General features: G+C 35.5%; 2 protein-coding genes across 2 annotated transcripts; both read right to left on the reverse strand.

Moving 5' to 3' along the window:
* Nucleotides 1-113: 113 nt before the first annotated feature.
* LOC140880204 (methylmalonate-semialdehyde dehydrogenase [acylating], mitochondrial-like) lies at nt 114-10,418 on the reverse strand. Its single transcript, XM_073284448.1, has 20 exons — nt 10,236-10,418; nt 8,689-9,277; nt 7,729-7,826; nt 6,308-6,379; nt 6,069-6,230; nt 5,908-5,986; nt 5,382-5,536; nt 4,656-4,719; nt 4,462-4,541; nt 3,267-3,332; nt 2,887-2,937; nt 2,669-2,820; nt 2,478-2,568; nt 2,253-2,333; nt 1,603-1,680; nt 1,450-1,485; nt 1,292-1,335; nt 1,131-1,209; nt 888-978; nt 114-742 (listed from the first exon to the last, which is right to left on the reverse strand). Exons 2-20 carry the CDS (start codon nt 9,218-9,220, stop codon nt 363-365), a joined length of 2,391 nt encoding a protein of 796 aa, XP_073140549.1. The 5' UTR covers nt 9,221-9,277; nt 10,236-10,418; the 3' UTR covers nt 114-362.
* A 586-nt stretch (nt 10,419-11,004) lies between these two features.
* LOC140879673 (oligopeptide transporter 4) lies at nt 11,005-16,314 on the reverse strand. The gene is made up of 6 exons (XM_073283496.1): nt 15,723-16,314; nt 15,001-15,098; nt 12,591-13,154; nt 12,251-12,503; nt 11,896-12,078; nt 11,005-11,805 (listed from the first exon to the last, which is right to left on the reverse strand). Exons 1-6 carry the CDS (start codon nt 16,263-16,265, stop codon nt 11,191-11,193), a joined length of 2,256 nt encoding a protein of 751 aa, XP_073139597.1. The 5' UTR covers nt 16,266-16,314; the 3' UTR covers nt 11,005-11,190.
* Between the last annotated feature and the right edge of the window lie 1,343 nt (nt 16,315-17,657).

Genomic DNA, 17,657 nt, shown 5'->3' on the forward strand with positions numbered 1-17,657 from the left:
TCATCATAATTTTAAATAGTTTGTTCATAAGCATGTCAACCATTTTAGCAAAACATATTCGAATGAAGTGGGGAATATTTGATGAAATATAATTAATTCCACCTTGAAAAAACAAAAATGACTTGATCTTAGATTAAAAAACATAGAAATTAAATCCCAATGCATCAAATACATTAATATTCACAAACTCGTGAATTCCATGATGCAACTAAAATACCTTAACAAAATTGCAGAAACTTTAGCTCCAAATCTTTCGCACAAACTAAGTAAATATCAATTCTACATACAAGAGGATTCCTCCGTTTCCACTAGCTGCATTGCCGCCACCCCTGGTCGCCGGTCGGCCCCTCATAGGTGAAACACTAAAAGTGAAGGGTCCAATGTGATCCATCTAAAATGGGGATTGTTGAAGATATGCCCACACTACTTGGAATGTCCGTCGATTGTTCGACCAGAGACTCCTCGTCGTTGCCAGGGAAATCCTTCATAGACTCCCCTTCATGACTTGGAATATCACTCGGAAGCAATGGCAAAGATACCCCTTCACCATTTGGGAAGTCCCTCAACTGCAAACCTAGGGGGCCATCATTACTTGTGAAATCTATGGAATGGAACGTACTGGGGTCTCCATTTTCACTTGGAGGATCATATGAAGCCAACGTTGATACACTGTTGCTTGGAAAGTCCTTCCATTTCTGAGTCACGGTTTTTATCTGTGTGTAAAACTGAAGTCCTGCTTTACCTGTAATTTGCGACATAAACGATAGGCAGTCAAAATGCTTATCGTACTTCGGCAGTCAAAATGCTTAGATAGATGTAACACACAAACAAAACAACACAAACCAAAAAATTGCTCGGATAGATGTCATGTATTTGTGATGCTTTACCATAGAAATTGATGTCCCCAGTAAATGATGCTTTGGAGCCAGTAAAAGAGAATAAAGGCAAAGGTACTGGAACAGCCACATTTACACCAACCTAAAACCAATTAAATTAGCATGAGAGCTGAAAGCTACAAAACAATCTAGATCAGTACACATTTCAGAATAGTAAAAGGTTGGATGGATATCCAGAAACGGATAAACTGCTTCTGCCTCGGGTGGAACGGTATTCAATTTAGTTGGATTTACCTGTCCAGACTCCACCTCAATCTGAAATTTTCTTGCGGAAGCAGGGGATGATGTAAATATTGACGCGCCATTCCCATGTCTGCTCAAGAAAACAACCTCATCAGCCCAACATCAACCTACATAAAATGTTAAAACTCAAAACACCCAAGAAATTTTGGTACTTGTTTCTGTTTACAATTCCTATTGCCTGGTCCAAGTTCCCCACCTGAGCACAAGACGATGAATAGTTAATTGATAAAGACACATATGGGCCAAAAATTACATTAGACGTTTTCATTTTTCATATTTTATTTTTAAGTTAAGCAATACAATAGATCACCTTCATACAAAGAAGAACTGGGCCTAATATCTCCTCCTGCATGCAACAAGAGTATGGAGAGTCAAAAAATACCAGTTTCTGGATGCAAGCCCCAGAGGCAGCACCAAGCAGAGGTCAACCAAACCTAAAGTCATCACATCAAAAGCTATATACCTTGTAACACTCCATATCTTCGGTGACATTAGTTAAGATGGTGGGACCAACGAAGTTTCCCAGCTCGTGTTTGGGGACCTGTTTATTCATCAATAAAAACTCCCAAGTAAATAAATATGTCCTCCTCACTTAACAATAGACACTTGATGGAAAAACTTTCATATACTAGGAAGTAAGAATTAGATTACTACAATGAGTCCAACTATCATATTCCAGTGATAGATTTGTTGAATTTCCAGGATATTAGGTCTTCGGTTCAAATCACTTTGGACGTGAATTTAAAATTTTTAAATAAGTACCTATATAAACTATACTTCAACGTGCATTTAAAACAAGTATCTAATGCGATCTGCATATCAAATAGTATGAAGGAAAACAAAATCATGTTATCTATGTTTCTTCTTTTGTATCCGTATTTTTCATGTTTCTTTCTCTTATTCCATGTTAGTGTCGTATAAACGTGCGTTGTGTGAGGAGAGCCAGAGTACATATGTAACAATGTTATTTCGAAGGAGTTAAGTCAGCATTATTATATTGCCACCGAATTACCCAAGAATTGTTCATACTGTCCATCGGAATGTATCAAGTATTATTTTGGATTTAATTACCGTAAGCAAGTGTCAGAATAAGAGGAAATCTGTGGGGCATACCAAAATTTTTCTCCCATCAAGAATCAATCTAGCACCATTATCAACAAAAGTTTGAACCACTCTGGAAATTCGTTCACTAACCTGCGCATATGGATAAAGAAAGCAAGCTTCTGCTCTGGTTACTTGTGATGAATTCTAATTGATATAATGTAATAACATTTCTCAACTTAATTAAAGCAATCCAACTACTTGACTACTAACAAAAACAAATATAATTGAGTGCACCTGCTTACTAATCACTGGACCGAGGTCCACGCCTGGTTCTGTTCCAGCATCTACTTTGAGAGTCATGGCATACTCCACTAGCTTATCTTCCCTGATGAAATTAGTTTTATCACTATTCAATTCAGAATTCCACACAAATTTGTTACAAATAGCATAAAAAAGAAATACTATGCATTGAAATAGTCACAAACCACGACTTAGAGTCTCCAACAAAAATGAGAGTGCTGATTGCTGTACACCTCTGTACTGCAGAACCAAGGCCAGCTGAAATCAAAGCTTTGAGTGTGGCATCCATATTTGCATCTGGCATGACAATTGCATGACTCTTGGCGCCAACATTCGTCTGAAGGGAACAATCAATGAACTCGAGAACAAATACATGCCAGAACAACTAAAAAGTTTGTGTTACCTGAATACGTTTGCTGTTGACAGACGCTCTTGCATGAATATACATCCCTGGCTGGTACAGAAAAGCTAAATGAATATATAGATGTACCCCATTATTCCTTCATAGTCAACTCACAATGTAAATAAATGTGAGGTAAGGTGAGAACATGTCTCTACTTGTATATCTGAAGCAATTATCATCCTTCAAAATGTTTAATGGCCGATGAATGTAAAGTAAGCAAGTTAAATTATGAATCACAAGCAACTACTTATGACAAAAAACTATCAAACCTTCAGCGCAGATCAAAGAACTGCAATTGGCATCGACAACTATCGGGTAATAAAATAGCACAATAGATTCCACACACTCTATCATTAATAAACACATGAAAACAGACTCACTGCATCTGAACCAATATATGACACAGCTTTGATTTCCTCGTCGTCACAGATGGCATCAATGACATCCTACAAAGATATAAAGGACATGGGATAAATAGCAGTTAGAAAAAATCTCACACGAACAGATTTACCTACAAGCAAAGCAACAGATCTCAACGATTTTCAGGAAGTTACTAAGTAATATTTTAATGAAAAAGAAAATCCCTTCCAAATTGTGATACTGTAAATATATACTAATATTTGCAGTTTAATATGGGATCCATGGGCTTATATTAAATTCCTGTGTGATTGATTGCAATGCTAGTTCATTTTTATTCAAGCATGCTCTGCATCATATATATGAAATACCATAATAAGATACTTTCTCATTCCAAGTTCAACATCTATTCCTAAAAGCTTTTACTTTCTGTCACCTTCAAGCTAATGATAAAAAATTTCCTAAGTTCTCCTATTTTACACACTTTCATCTGGTGGGACTCGAAACCCAAACTTATGTGCTTAGAAGTAAACTAATCCAGCATTGTACTTATTAATCAGCCACTAAAACTTTAATCCAACATAAAAAGCCAATCATTAACCAATTTTAAATAAATACTATATCAGCCACTTAACTAGTCTCGTGTGGTCCATTTATGTTATAGAATTTTAGTATTTATCCTATCCAGAAAATACTCAAATCCCAAGTTCTTATCAAAGAACTATTGATCGATGAACACATACTTTGCTACTACGGTCGCAGTGATGCAGCATTTTTAAGATCGCACCTTCCAATGGAATAAAGCCGAACAAGATTGCATCGATGGTTTGACGAATCGAACAAACCATTCAACAGAGCATTCAATCTTATCCTGAATTTTTTTATTTAACTTGAAAATGAGTTTTGAGACTGGATTGATTATTAAACCCACTAAGCTAAGCTCAAGCAACTTTAATCAAGTCAGTGGCGATCTGAGCTCAGGTGAATCTAGTTTTTGAAATCGATATCAATTTTAGCATATAAAAACAACCTCACGCCAAGCTTCAAAAGGCTTATCGAACAATAAAAGTTTAACTTGATTTGTAACGCATAACAACTTGATTTTGGACAAGCTTTTATAGGTCAATCTTGAAATGTATTTAGCATAGCTTAATTCTTAGAAACGTCATTTGCCATCGTAAAAGGGGACATAATCCACTTAGGCTTCAATGAGCTTACATTGCTTCCTTGAATAACATTTAGGACACCATTCGGAAAACCAGCCTCCATTGCTAACTCCGCAAGAAGCATACAGGCCCCTGAAAGCACAAATGAGGGAAAAAGTGGCTATATTTATTGGCGTTCTCTAAGAAAAAATTAATCGTATGAATGTAAAAACTACAAGCACATCAAAGTAAAGAGATCGCCGTTACCTGGAGCTTTCTCTGATGGTTTTAGTATAAAGGTATTACCACATGTAACAGCAATTGGAAACATCTGGAGAGAAACAGATGGCAATAAGTAAAAATATATATTTTATTTTAAAAAGTACAAGACATAAAAAGAGTACAAAAATATATTTGATAGCAGAGACGGACTTGATTCCAAATCCTCAATAATAGATGTATATTGTAAAGGCGTTTCTATTTCATTTTTTATAGATCTGCTGAATAACTTGACTAAGGCGCTCCTTCCTTTTCTTGCATAATCATCTGTGATCCCCTTTTATTTGAGACGAGCTTATACCACACAGGCAAGGTTCAATAAATCTGAGAAGTATTCATCGCCAACAGTTCACTAAAATTTGGTCGATAAGATGTTTGGTCCTTTGAATATGAAGCTGATTAAATAAATGCAGTTTCCTTGTCCTTTCCTGATTTCACCTTTAAATACTGAATCTACAGCGATTTCGACAATTTCTTGGATGTAGGTTTGTTTGGCTTTATAAATGGCATTTGAGTTAGCAAGGAAAAAAGCAATTTCCTTTCAAAAAGAGGTTCCTTTGCATCTGTTGTCGAAATAGTGAATCTAACAAAGTGCATTCACAACATACAAAATTTACAGGGACACGGTGAAAATATTTAAGATATCAAACTGAGTGAGCAGAAGACCCAAAACACAGCATACAAAAGGAATGATCAGAAACAAACACAGCATACCATCAATGGAATCATGGCTGGAAAGTTGAAGGAGCATATCCCAGCACAAACACCTAAAGGCTCGCGAATGCTATAAGTATCAATGCCAATTGAGATATTTGAAACAAAGTCCCCAATGTGCATGTTTGCCATTCCGCAAGCATTTTCAACAAGCTCTGTAAAACAATTTTATATCAACATGTTCAATGGGCAACAAACTAAATGAAGAATTTTGAATATGCTTGAATTTTTAAAATGATTATTTTTTCCTTCTTAAGGCTTGGTACCATCACCTAAGTAATGCGGAAAAACCTTTGGAAAGAAGATCCAAGTAAGTTCACATTTCATTGTCTTGTTCCCAAATCCCAATAAAGTTTCACAAACATATAGGCAGATAGAGAAATCCCTCACCTAAAATAAACACAAATTTAATCAATTACCCAACTCTATTCATCTATTTAAGTCTATATTTTAATCCCTGAATTTCAAATCAAAGTTCTCTAGGGCCACTCAACTCAAGTTACAAAAGAAAAATGAGGAAACTCACCGATGCCGCGAGACACATCATTAAACGCATCCTTTAAGGTCTTACCCTGCTCTGCTGTTATATTGCTGGCAAGCTTGTCCTATAAAATGATAGATACATTCATGTTACTAAATAAGTAAATATCTAAAACAGAGATTTAAGATGTGATATTGCTTGCTCACAATATCTCGACGTATAAGCTCCTGCAGCTTGAACATAATGCGCTGGCGAGTTGTAACCGGGGTATTTCGCCACGATGTAAAAGCTCTTTTTGCAGCAAACACTGCAGCCTTAAGTTCCTCTGGCGTTGATAAAGGAACTTGGGCAACCACTTGCTGCGTTGCCTACAAGTTTGTATAGAGTGTCAGCATAAAATTCTTGCAAAATGACAAGTGGTGAAATTCACAGTCTCAGCACTTACAGGGTTCAACACATTGACTGATGTTGATGATTGTGAATCAACAAATCTCCCACCAATGAAATTTGGGACTCGCTGCAAGATTAGTTAGAAGAAAGTCTAAAATCTAACATTGGGTATTCTTTAAATCAAAGTACTACTTCGTTGCTGACATGAGATAACCGAAGGATGAGCAATCAAAAGTAATAAGAAATTAGAATATGGGAATAAATAATGCAGTCATTGTAGTGTGATAGATATATGGCCTCTGGTATGGTTTAATATATTTAATTAATTTTGTGTATTTTCTTGCAATGAGCAAAATACACCAACTGTTATGGAATTAAAATACTCTTCTTTGAAATTAAATTACAATTATGGATTAAAAATTACACTTTGGATACAATTCCACAATATATATTTTACTTTCCAATATAAAAACCAGTTCTTACTAATTTTTCCAATAATTTCTTTAAATTAATTTATTTCTTTTTTCGGCTACCATAAATCTTGAAATACGTTTTCACAATTCAGCCATTATAAATTTATCCATCTTCATTTTAGCTAATTAATATTGTGATTAAAATTAAAGAATAGAAATAAAATTTCATCAAGGATTTACTAGTATGAAGTATGAACATAATTACAACCAAAAATATAAATGTTTCCATTTTTAACATACTATATTTCTATTAATTGATCACATAAATACCAATTTAAATAACATTTAATAAATGATAGCATAAAATTTTTATTGATTTGTCCATATTTACCATAAAACATCATTACTAATACATGATATATTTTACTCTCCAAAATATTTTTATTTAACTTCAATATTTAATATCTTTCTTCGCGGCCACTCTCATATGATTTACTGGGGCCTTTTCATTGTAAAACAAGGATAAATATGCAATATTATACACATTATTCATGGATCAGTAGTTAGGAGATGGAGCATCTCACATCTGCCAAAGAATTTCTTCACATGACAGCATAACAATTGCTAAAGGGCCCAAGGTTTCTCAAAGATTGAGTCAAACGTTAGATGGCGAAGGATTTGAAGATTTTCCTTTCCTTATTCGCTACACCAAACAGTAACTAAATAGATGACAATCAATCATGGCACACAGAATCCAAATAATAAGTTATCATAGTGTTCATAATTACATCTCTCAGTGCACATTTACATGAGAGAATCTAAACAAGGTGGTAACACATTTTCTTTCATGTGCAATCATGATTGTTAACAAATAGACAATGCAATTGAAATTCAACAACTTTTACCAGAAATTAGTATAAATAACTTCTCAAAGCTTCAATGAGGAATTGTGTTCCTCAAACAAGCCTCCAATAGAATTATAGTAAAAATAAAAGAAAAAGTCCTTAACTTGGTGATGGAAAACAATTTTATATAATTTCCGAGTTGAACTAAGTGAAATTACCAAAGGATACCGTTTCTTCCACGATGGTTCGGAAGATGTGGAAGGTTCAGGATTTCCCTGAGTGCCTGTAGGAGAATTAAGTGTCTTCAATCTTCTCACTGCAGCACAATACATGAAGAAGGTATTTAGCAAATAGGCAGCTTATGGTGCACAAGAAAAATCAGCCCCGGCGACATATTAACATAACCCCTCAAGTTTTAAAATCAGATGTGTTTGACAGTTTAAGTATTGATAGTCCAGGAAATCGAAATCAAAGCTTATATTGCATAATCCCCTATGTGATATTACTAAAAAACTCTCTTGTTTCATTTTAATAAAATTTGAATGACTTCTTGTAATATACTCAATCTATTCACTCATCCATGCAAATGGTTGAAGGTTGTATTGAAAAATAAGCATATTTAACCTTTCGGCATTTGTACGTCTGCGTGACGTTAATGGAACATTACATGTTGCCAATTTCTCCTTTCACCATATTCTTACCATTTCAAAGTTAACGCAAGAATATGTTCTTCATTGTTTATGTGTCAAGTTTACTAAACAGAAGCTTGATTACTTGGTCATCTGACTAGGTAGGTTTTTTAAAAAAATATCCATGTAGGTTTGATTTTCTCCTAGTCCACCTTCATCTGATATGGTACTTTTCAAAAACTTGGTCAAAGTTTTTCATTTCTGTTCCCGTATCACAAGGAGGCCACTACTCCACCGATATGATCTCTCCTTAAAATTCAGTGTCACTTCAAAAATTAAAAATTGAAGGAATCCCATTAATTTTTTTTAAAAAAATTTTGTGGTCTTAAACAACTACAGATACATGAGATGCCCAAAAAAAAAAAAAGAAAAAGGCACTCAACACGCTCGTACAGTAGTATTCCAACAAAGTAACCAATTCAAAACATAAGTGGTACTGGCCAACACAACATAAAAGTGATGGTAAAGAACATTAAATGTTAAAGACACCTGTAAGATTCCCTTGCCGGAGCTTTGCCTTAACGTTATATATATGCTTTGGTGTCGATAGAATCTCAGGGTTAGTTTGTCGAAGTCTTTTTAGTATTTGGCGTGGTTTTAGACCCGATTCGGTCATCTCTTTGATTAGCACCACTTCTTTCTCATTAAAACGACGAGCAGATGGATGTTCTGTCATGTTCTTCATTGGTTCATGATTATGTGAACCGTTCTTCACTGTGAGAACCCATAAGCCATCCTCCTTCTTACCCACAAGTTCGAAAGGACAGTTTGTGAGTCGAGAGCCTGATTTCCTCTTGCGCATATGTTCACCAGTGACCTCATCAATGAGCTTACGCCTATCTCGGTAGACGCCTCCTCTGTCGCAACCAAGGACAACTACTTTCTCTTTTTTTGACTGTTTAATGGTGACCACATATCCCTGGGAGATAGCAAACTCCCCCACATGTTGAATGAGTTCTTCACGATCAATGAAACTCCCGGGTGGAGGAGGGAGCATCTGTGGAGATTCATCTAACTCCATTTAACTGGTCTTATGACAATGCAAGGCCTATAGATGAAGTGAAGTCAACATAACCTCCTGAAACCAAATAAATGCCTTAGAAACAACTCTGTGCATGTCAAAAAGAAGAAGGATGAAGTGCATACTTAAAGATTGGCAAAAAAGTGTAGCATGGAAATGCACATCTCATACAATTGGTTTTATGGTTTTGAGAGCATAACCTGAAACCTTAGTGTAACAAGTCCCACAGAACAATTTTTTTATGGACAAGTTCTAATAGTACATTATTTTAAGCTCAAACATCATCACATAAAGTGATAGACATCACCTCCAAAAGTAGCTATTTAGGGTACTTGGGTTCTTTTATCAAGTCCTCGCTAAAAAGATTATTAATGAGCAAACACGCCTTGTCAAATAATAGGATCTACGAAATTTGTAGACTTCTGTTAACAAATCAAATTGGTCATAGAATGAATCAAGGCAATATATAACCAACCTTAATGATTTCACCACTAAATCACACTCTTTCCACAATTCATGAAAAAAATAATGATGATTATAATACTGGCCATATCATTCCACAAAAAAAATTATAAACATAATTATAAATGAACCGTCAAGGTATATGGAATCATTAATGGAGTACTTAGCTCAGTTCAATCTCTCCGAAACCTCATTCTCAAAAAGTGCAAGCCTGGCATTCAAATTTTACAATATCACACAAAATTTTCTTTCCAGGCCGTCAGTCTCCAATCAACGTCAAAATTACTAGTCGTCTTTGCACCAGCAGCGAATTCCAGTGAGCTATCGTTTTATTGACTCGTTGAACTATCTCATACATTCTACATTACAATAACATAGCTTATAATCGAAGCAAAGCTCATGCCTTACAAAAAAAAATGCAAAACACTTCTAAATTCAAATAATAGGAAAATTTATAATAAAACATCATAAATCAACCGGAATTCTCGACGAACTCGATTTTCTCCAATCATTTTGGCAAATTTAACAAAGAGATCAAACGAAGAGGACGTACCGCTGACGGAACGCGCGAGTTTCAATTGCATCAAATCGAATTGTTTAAATATTCTGAGTCGGAAGGAGAAACGACCGTTTGGCCGTTTGTTTTTCTTCCATGTATTTTCCTTTTCTTTTTTTTTTCCCCCCGTAGAGAAGTGTGGAAGCAACGATGGAGAACTGGAGATAGCGAAAACCCTAATCGATAGATATCACGTAAATCCAACGGCAATAAAATTGGCCTATGCCAACTTATTAGGTTCCAATTAATTAAAATAAATATTTTTAAATTGTTTAATTTAATACTATATATTTTCAATATAAAAATTAACTGATTTTTATTTTTATTTTTTTTAATTAACGACTCAATAACTAAAAATACATGTTATTTTCGTTTTATTTTTAAAAATATGTTATAGTTAAGGAAAGAATCATTTGCAAAAATAAGTCGGTTTGAAATTTTTCTTTAGATGTCTATCTATTATATATTATATATTATTGTTTTAAAAGCACCGAATCTTATTTCCAAAAAAAAAAAAAAAAACGTTTCTTGAAGAGTTTCAAATAGTAAATATTTAACATTCATTTATATTGCAACTGATACCATAGGATATACACTTTTATGAGAGTCAGCCAAAAATTTCATCATATCCCATGGATTTTACCCCTTACATGATAGGTGGAAGCACATGGTTGGTCAAATTATGCGGGCTCCACATGATTGATGTGGGACTCCATGATTTAGAAAAAGATTTCCACCTACCCATGGGCATGCCAACAGCCATACATAAAAAGACTGAACATGTAGTATTGTATAAAGAGACTGTTAGATACAGAGTTCTTTGTATTGGCCATGGCCATATCGATTACTGCCATTTTAATCCTTGATGATACATACAGAAAAACGTGGAAGAAGATTAATTCTTGGAACAAAATAGCTTAAAACTCTACTGAAGTACAATGATGGTTACGATTCAGTGAACTGGGCAGCCATCTACTGATATGCCTTTAGCCGTCGGGCATGTCGCTAGCGGGCAGTGTTCGCCTTCGGCGCCCCACCAATTTAATGATATGTTCTCTATTCCCAGTGAAAAGTACAGCAACACTGCCATGAAAGCCACACCAGCATCCATAGCCGCGGAAACGATATAATTATATCTCTGCCACCACTTTTTACGGTACCGGAAAATAAAGAAGTTGAAAATGGTGCCAACAATGATCCATGCATTGTAGTTGAGTGGTGTTGCTGCTGGCATGTAAGCTGTCGCTCCGAGAAGGACAGGTAAGTTAACTAGCGGAATCCAAGATTTTTCCGGGAAGGCCCTGTGGAAGAGCCAAACTATTATTGGTCCTATCGCGCCTCCAAGAAAGAACCAGTTCATAGAACTGTAGTCACCGAGTCTGCCAAAGATTCGTCTTGGCCCTACTAAACCCCATATGACTGATGCATCAAAGAAGACACGATCACCAGGGCACGTCCATGGACTGTCCAGTGGAAGTAGATCGTCGTGGCATATGTTCTTTACCGAGGTAAGTAGCCACCAAGCAACGCCAATGTTGACTGTGCCAGCAATGATTGTTCCTATGAACTGGTGGAGGCATTTCAAATATTTTAATACACACTTGATCCTCATGTGATTATATTGAATCTGTTTGAACGAATGAACAATTAAATTTACCTGAACGATGAACATCGATCTTGGAGGGATCTTCATGTAGTGACCGAGCTTGAAATCGCTGAGGAAAGATACAGCCTGTGTCATGCTAATGTAGCCAAAGGTTTTGAAGCAGACGTTAGCTATTGGTCTTCCAGGATATATGATACCCATAACATACTCCGTGATAATATTCAAACCAGGCGTCTGCAAATAAAACACGTTAGTTTCAACACGAATTTAACTAGAACGATAAAACGCTTGGATTTTTTAGTATTAGGATTCTTTTTATGTTTGTATCTGCGCTCGCAGGTGCACTAGTATATGTTCTAGCTAGCTAGTATTTAAACGAAGGCCTCGCAATTTAGTCTCGAGTTACCTGATTGGTTGTGGCTGTGATTATGCTGATCGGAAGTGTGAAAATAAAGGCCATGACACACGCAAAGAGGAGACCCCACCATGGCATCTGAACTTGGTCTTTCAGAAAGATACAAAGAATTAAAGATGCTCCAATTGTTACTGCCAATAGCACATAAAACCACCACGAAGGTATATCTTGGTATCTCTTCATAAGCCTCGTGTGAATATCCTCTTTTTGCTTGTAGGAAGCACGAAATCTTCCGTATATTTCCCTGCATAACACAGTTAATCCATTCTTAAAAATGTATTCCTGAAACCGGCGAAGCAAATGAACAAAAGATGCATAAAATTAAACATACCTTCCGTAGAAACAGGCGACATGAGTAAGAGTAGAAGCAATCGTAGCAAAACCGAACCCATAACTCAGGGCGAAAAACATGCTGAGATGTATCCGTCCCTGCTGTTCGTAACTATTCACATCCAACTCGAACTTGTCGTTAACTATAGCTGGTATGTTGTACTTCTGACCCTGTGCTGTGAACAAGTGTGATGAAAAAATAGGAAACTTTCGAGCGCCGTATAAGTCGAACCCCCAGTAAGCCACAGGGAGTGCTACATAGATTACCAATGCATAGCCCGCAAAGATGTTCATAATCGAAAAGAATGGGGAGATGAGAGGGCTAAACAAGAACGATGCTACAACTGTCCAGTCTAATGTTACGGCACCAAGGCCAAGTCCACGCATCCCAGATCCAATCTGTTGAGCTGTAACGGATTTCGGAAATATCCAACAGATCCATGAAATGGTTGAGAGAGTTGGAAAGAGGTATCCCGGCATCACATACCACGAAAAGCTGCAAATTAGTACGATAAGGAAGAACTTTGCCCGAGACATGCGCTCCTCGTCCTTTTCATGCAAGGCCCTGGGAAATTTAGATGCTCTGGTTACTGTTTATGACTTTGAACAGAGATATGTAAGAAAACCACAACGGAACATCGGAATGGAAATAGTAGTTTGCTGTAGTACAGCCTACAAATTCGCGCAGAAGTACATCCCGGCAACGCTTCATCCATTGAAATGGGATGGAGAAATTCACAAGTTCATGGTTCATAATGAATAATGCAGGGTAGAAACTCATGCACGTCATTTAATATCTAATCCCCTGCACTGTTCAAAATGTCAAATTTAAGGCTCTACCGTTTGGTTATGGGATAGTTCTACTTCCAACGATGTCCCATGATCGATCTTTTTAGAGGCTACACTCGAGTCTTACCAAGACTTTCGAATTTTATTGAAGATAAAGTGATGATGAAAGGTTTGAAGATACAGTAGATTCTTGATCTTACTAGTGTCAATGCAGCAATCAGCATTGCATTTTGGTGTATCAGAGTATCATTTCATTCAAGTGAGTGCTTTCTTTCACTGAAGAAATGGCTCTTATTTTATCAAAGTCTAATTATTAAAATCCATCAAATTTATAGAATAAAGCAGTCGTTTAAAAACTTTTAAAATAATTAGATAATAAATAATAAAATTCGAAACTATTGTTATTAATCTTTCAACAGCATGCACGCAGCAACACAGTATATAGCGAGCCGAGAGTTTAACTCTCTATTTTAAGACAAATTTGTCCGCCTAGGTGCTTACGGGTTGGTCAAAGTGTCTCCCAAGATAGAACGTTATCTCCAACTTCGATTAGTAGCACTACAAAATCGAAGCACTACGAACACTTGAAAATGTTTACGAAACTCAGACTCGATATGAGTATGCAAAAGAAGAAAAGAGAATTCAGAAATGAGCGAGTTGGAATGAATGGGGAGAGGTCTATTTATAGACGTTGGAATGCTGCTCGATGGGTTGCATCACTTCAGACGTATCGGTTCAGTCGAAGAGATGCACTGATTCGGTCTGAAGAGGCACACCCGTTCAGCCGAAAGGATGCACTGGTTCGGGCTGAATGGTTGCACTGTTTCGGAAACAAAAATAAAAAATTTAATTAATTTTTGTCCAAAAAAGTTATATCATGTCAAAGCCCAGCCCAGCCCAGCCCACGCCGTGCCGGCCGGACGGCGGCGCGCGTGTGGCTAATGGTTCGAACCTAGCCTAGACTAGGTCCGCTCCTCTTAACAAACATGAATATTTGTTACAACTTACGATCTCTTAAATAATTTTTCCAAGACTTTAATTAAAACAAAGAAGGATCTACAAAACTACAACCTGCTAATTTAATATAAGATCAAGTAATTTAAAAGATCATAATCTTATAAGTTAAGCTGGAATTTAGGGGTCTCCAATTAGCCAAATCTTGGAGACAGTTGTATTTATTTATTATTAATTATTAATTAATGTAGCTAGCTGTTACCAAGCGAGCTGAAGTCAAAGTCAATAGATTTAATAATTAAAAAAAAATTGTATGAAAATTTGTATATAAATAGAACAGGCTTGCAATAAATGTAATCTGAGAATAATTATTATATATTTAAAAAAGGCTTGTTTATTTATTTTATTTTATTTTTAGGACTTGAGAATCAGCCGTCATTATTTTTCGGTATGCACCGAGTAAATCTCGAACTAACGCAATAACTTGCAAATTACGTTAACCACACTAAACAAGCCTTGTGTGACAGGCTAGTCCAAGAAAGTTTATTAATTGCACGTCGGAGGTTAATATTATTATTATTGCAAATTTTATTTTTGATAATTATAGAAAAATGGGGGGAAATTAATTATTAAAACAGAAGCACCGTGTGGAGAAAGAGGGTGCTTACCGGAAAAGGGAGACTTGAACGAGAGTACTGGGCCACCACATGTGAGCCGGATCCACCACATACTTTCTGAGAAGCCCAGCCCAACCATATCCTAATACCTACAAGACATATTTTATTACGGACCTTCGAATTTCTAATTCTACCCAAATATTTGGAGGGAAAAAAATCCCTTTTTTTTATAATGATGAACTTATACCTTAAAATAGCCACAAAATTTATGTTTGTGTAAATGGACATGATAACTCATATCTCATGTCTATACAATATTGTATAGGCATCATTTGACTCGTGTAATGGCACGAAAAAATATGTACATAAAATTCTGATTATTTGCAGAATCCGAATTAAACAACAAAACAAAAAGTTGATGTATGTTAAAACATAATATCTTACATGATGAACCCTTTTCTTTTATTTTCTTTTTTTTTTAGCATTAGCTTACAAGAATTTAAATATATATTATTTGTTTGCCTTAATTGGATGGAAAATGGGGGGGAAAATGTCACATCTACATATTACGCACATAAGGCATCTTATAATTTCTACAAAACCATGGGAAGTTCGATTGGGATAGTTTTATAATTTAAAAAATCGTTTTCTATTGACTCTTTTAGGAAAGCTCATCTCGTATTTCAATTTCATTTGATTTCAATTTCATTTGATATTTGAACAACTTGTCGGCAGGTAAAGGTCAAATCGTACGAAACGAGAGTGATAATTACCTGAGTTGTGATAATAAGCAACCAACCGGCGACGAAAGAGATACTCCGACCGTAGAAAGCTTTGATAATCGTCACAATCCCCACCGCGTACGCCGATCCGTTCCCGAAAGCGCTCCCGGCATTCGCGAATATGGAGATGAGAACGTGTTCCTTTATGTTAAACGGGCTCGGGTTCAGGGAAAACCGCCTCGGCCCGAATCCGGGTATCCTGAACTTGGCCTTCGGCAGCACCGCCGCCATGAAATGCCCGATCGGAAGCGTCGCCACCTGAACCGTAATCTGCGTGATCACCAGCGGCTCCGTCCGGTAAGCGAAGAATTGGTTGAGGAAGGAGAGAAGTGCGCAAGATACCAGACCCAGAAACCACATCCGGAAGGTCCATACGGGCAGTGTCGGGTCGTCGTGGTTGGGTACGGTCAGCCGGACTTCTTCGATTGGGGACTCTTCTTCGTCCTCTTCGCCGGTGGGGATCTTAACACGGTGGTGGTTTTCGGCGGCGGCGGAGAGGTGGGCGGGATCGATGTCTGCTTCTAGAGTTCCCATTGCGAGGAACTGTAGAATATAATACAAGACAATTGATTGTCAGCTGAGTAAAGGAATCTATTTATTGAGCTAATGGAAGAAACTATAATAATAATTTTATATAAAATATAATGTATTGTATATTGAATAATTTGTTAATTTTAAAGTACTTGTTTATTTATTTTTAATTATAAAAAAAAAGTTAGCCATAAATGATATTTAGTTTTAAATTGATGAAAAAAGATATGATAAAAGAATTAAAGGATTTAAGCCGTTGAGAGAAAATGTGAGATAAGTGAGTTGGAAATAGAAAAGTGTAGCGATATTTAAGGAAAAAATTGGAAAATAGATCATAACACCAAAAATAGTTAGAATAGGATACGCACATTTAATTAAATAATAAAAATAATAATTTAATTACGGGGAAGTTTCGTGGATATTTTGTAAACGACCAAAACTATAGTGAAAATGTCTCATGTATCAATTTTATAAAATGAATTTCGTTCCGATTCAAAACATGAAAAATTAATAATTTTATGTATAAAATATCAATTTTTATGGTAAATATGAACAATTCGATCAATCTCACATATATAGACTCGTGAGATAGTCTCACAAAATACCTACTATTTTGTAAGAAAGTCTTATTTGATAAGTAAACGATTAATGTTTTTAATGAAATATAATAATTTTAATATAATTAATCGAGTCAAATTAAACATATATATCACAAAATTGATGTGTGAAACGTGTTTTATCGGTTTTTTTATATGTACATTTACGGTCCAGTTGTATAAAATTTCCTTTCATAAAAAAATGTATAAAATTATAAGGCTGTCAACTTGATTCTGGTGGGCTCAAATGTGAGTGGAAACTTTTAGACTTGTATCATTTTCAAGATTTGTGTCCTCCCCCATAAAAGTGGAGGCGTGATTGGGAAACATGAATGTAATTAATAATATTTTATAACTTATGGTAAGATGATAGGATTTTGGCATCTTTATATGATTTAAAGCAAGAGAAAAAATATATTAAATAACGTTACTTTACTCTTGATTTGTTGCATATATAAAAATATATAAAGCATGATTACTATTTAGAGTTCGTTTGGATTTTATAGATTTTTTTTTTCAAAAAGTGTTTTTTTTAGCTTTAATTTTAGACTTTTGAAAAAACTCTATATTTGACATTTTTTAAGCATTAAGGAAGTGTTTGGTAGAGCTTTTACAAAGTGTTTCTTAGGTTTTTATGTACATATAAGTGCTTTTGAGTGTTATTTAAAAAAAATGATTTTGAGTGTTTTTAATGTTAAATTCTACTTTAGCTTCTACAACTTTTAATCAAAAGAAAGAAGCTAAAATTTGATGTTTTTTTTAGCTTCTGTTTTTTTTATTTGGGGTATAAAATTACAAG

Source organism: Henckelia pumila, chromosome 2 (assembly GCF_033568475.1).
Source record: "Henckelia pumila isolate YLH828 chromosome 2, ASM3356847v2, whole genome shotgun sequence".
Lineage (NCBI taxonomy): Eukaryota > Viridiplantae > Streptophyta > Magnoliopsida > Lamiales > Gesneriaceae > Henckelia > Henckelia pumila.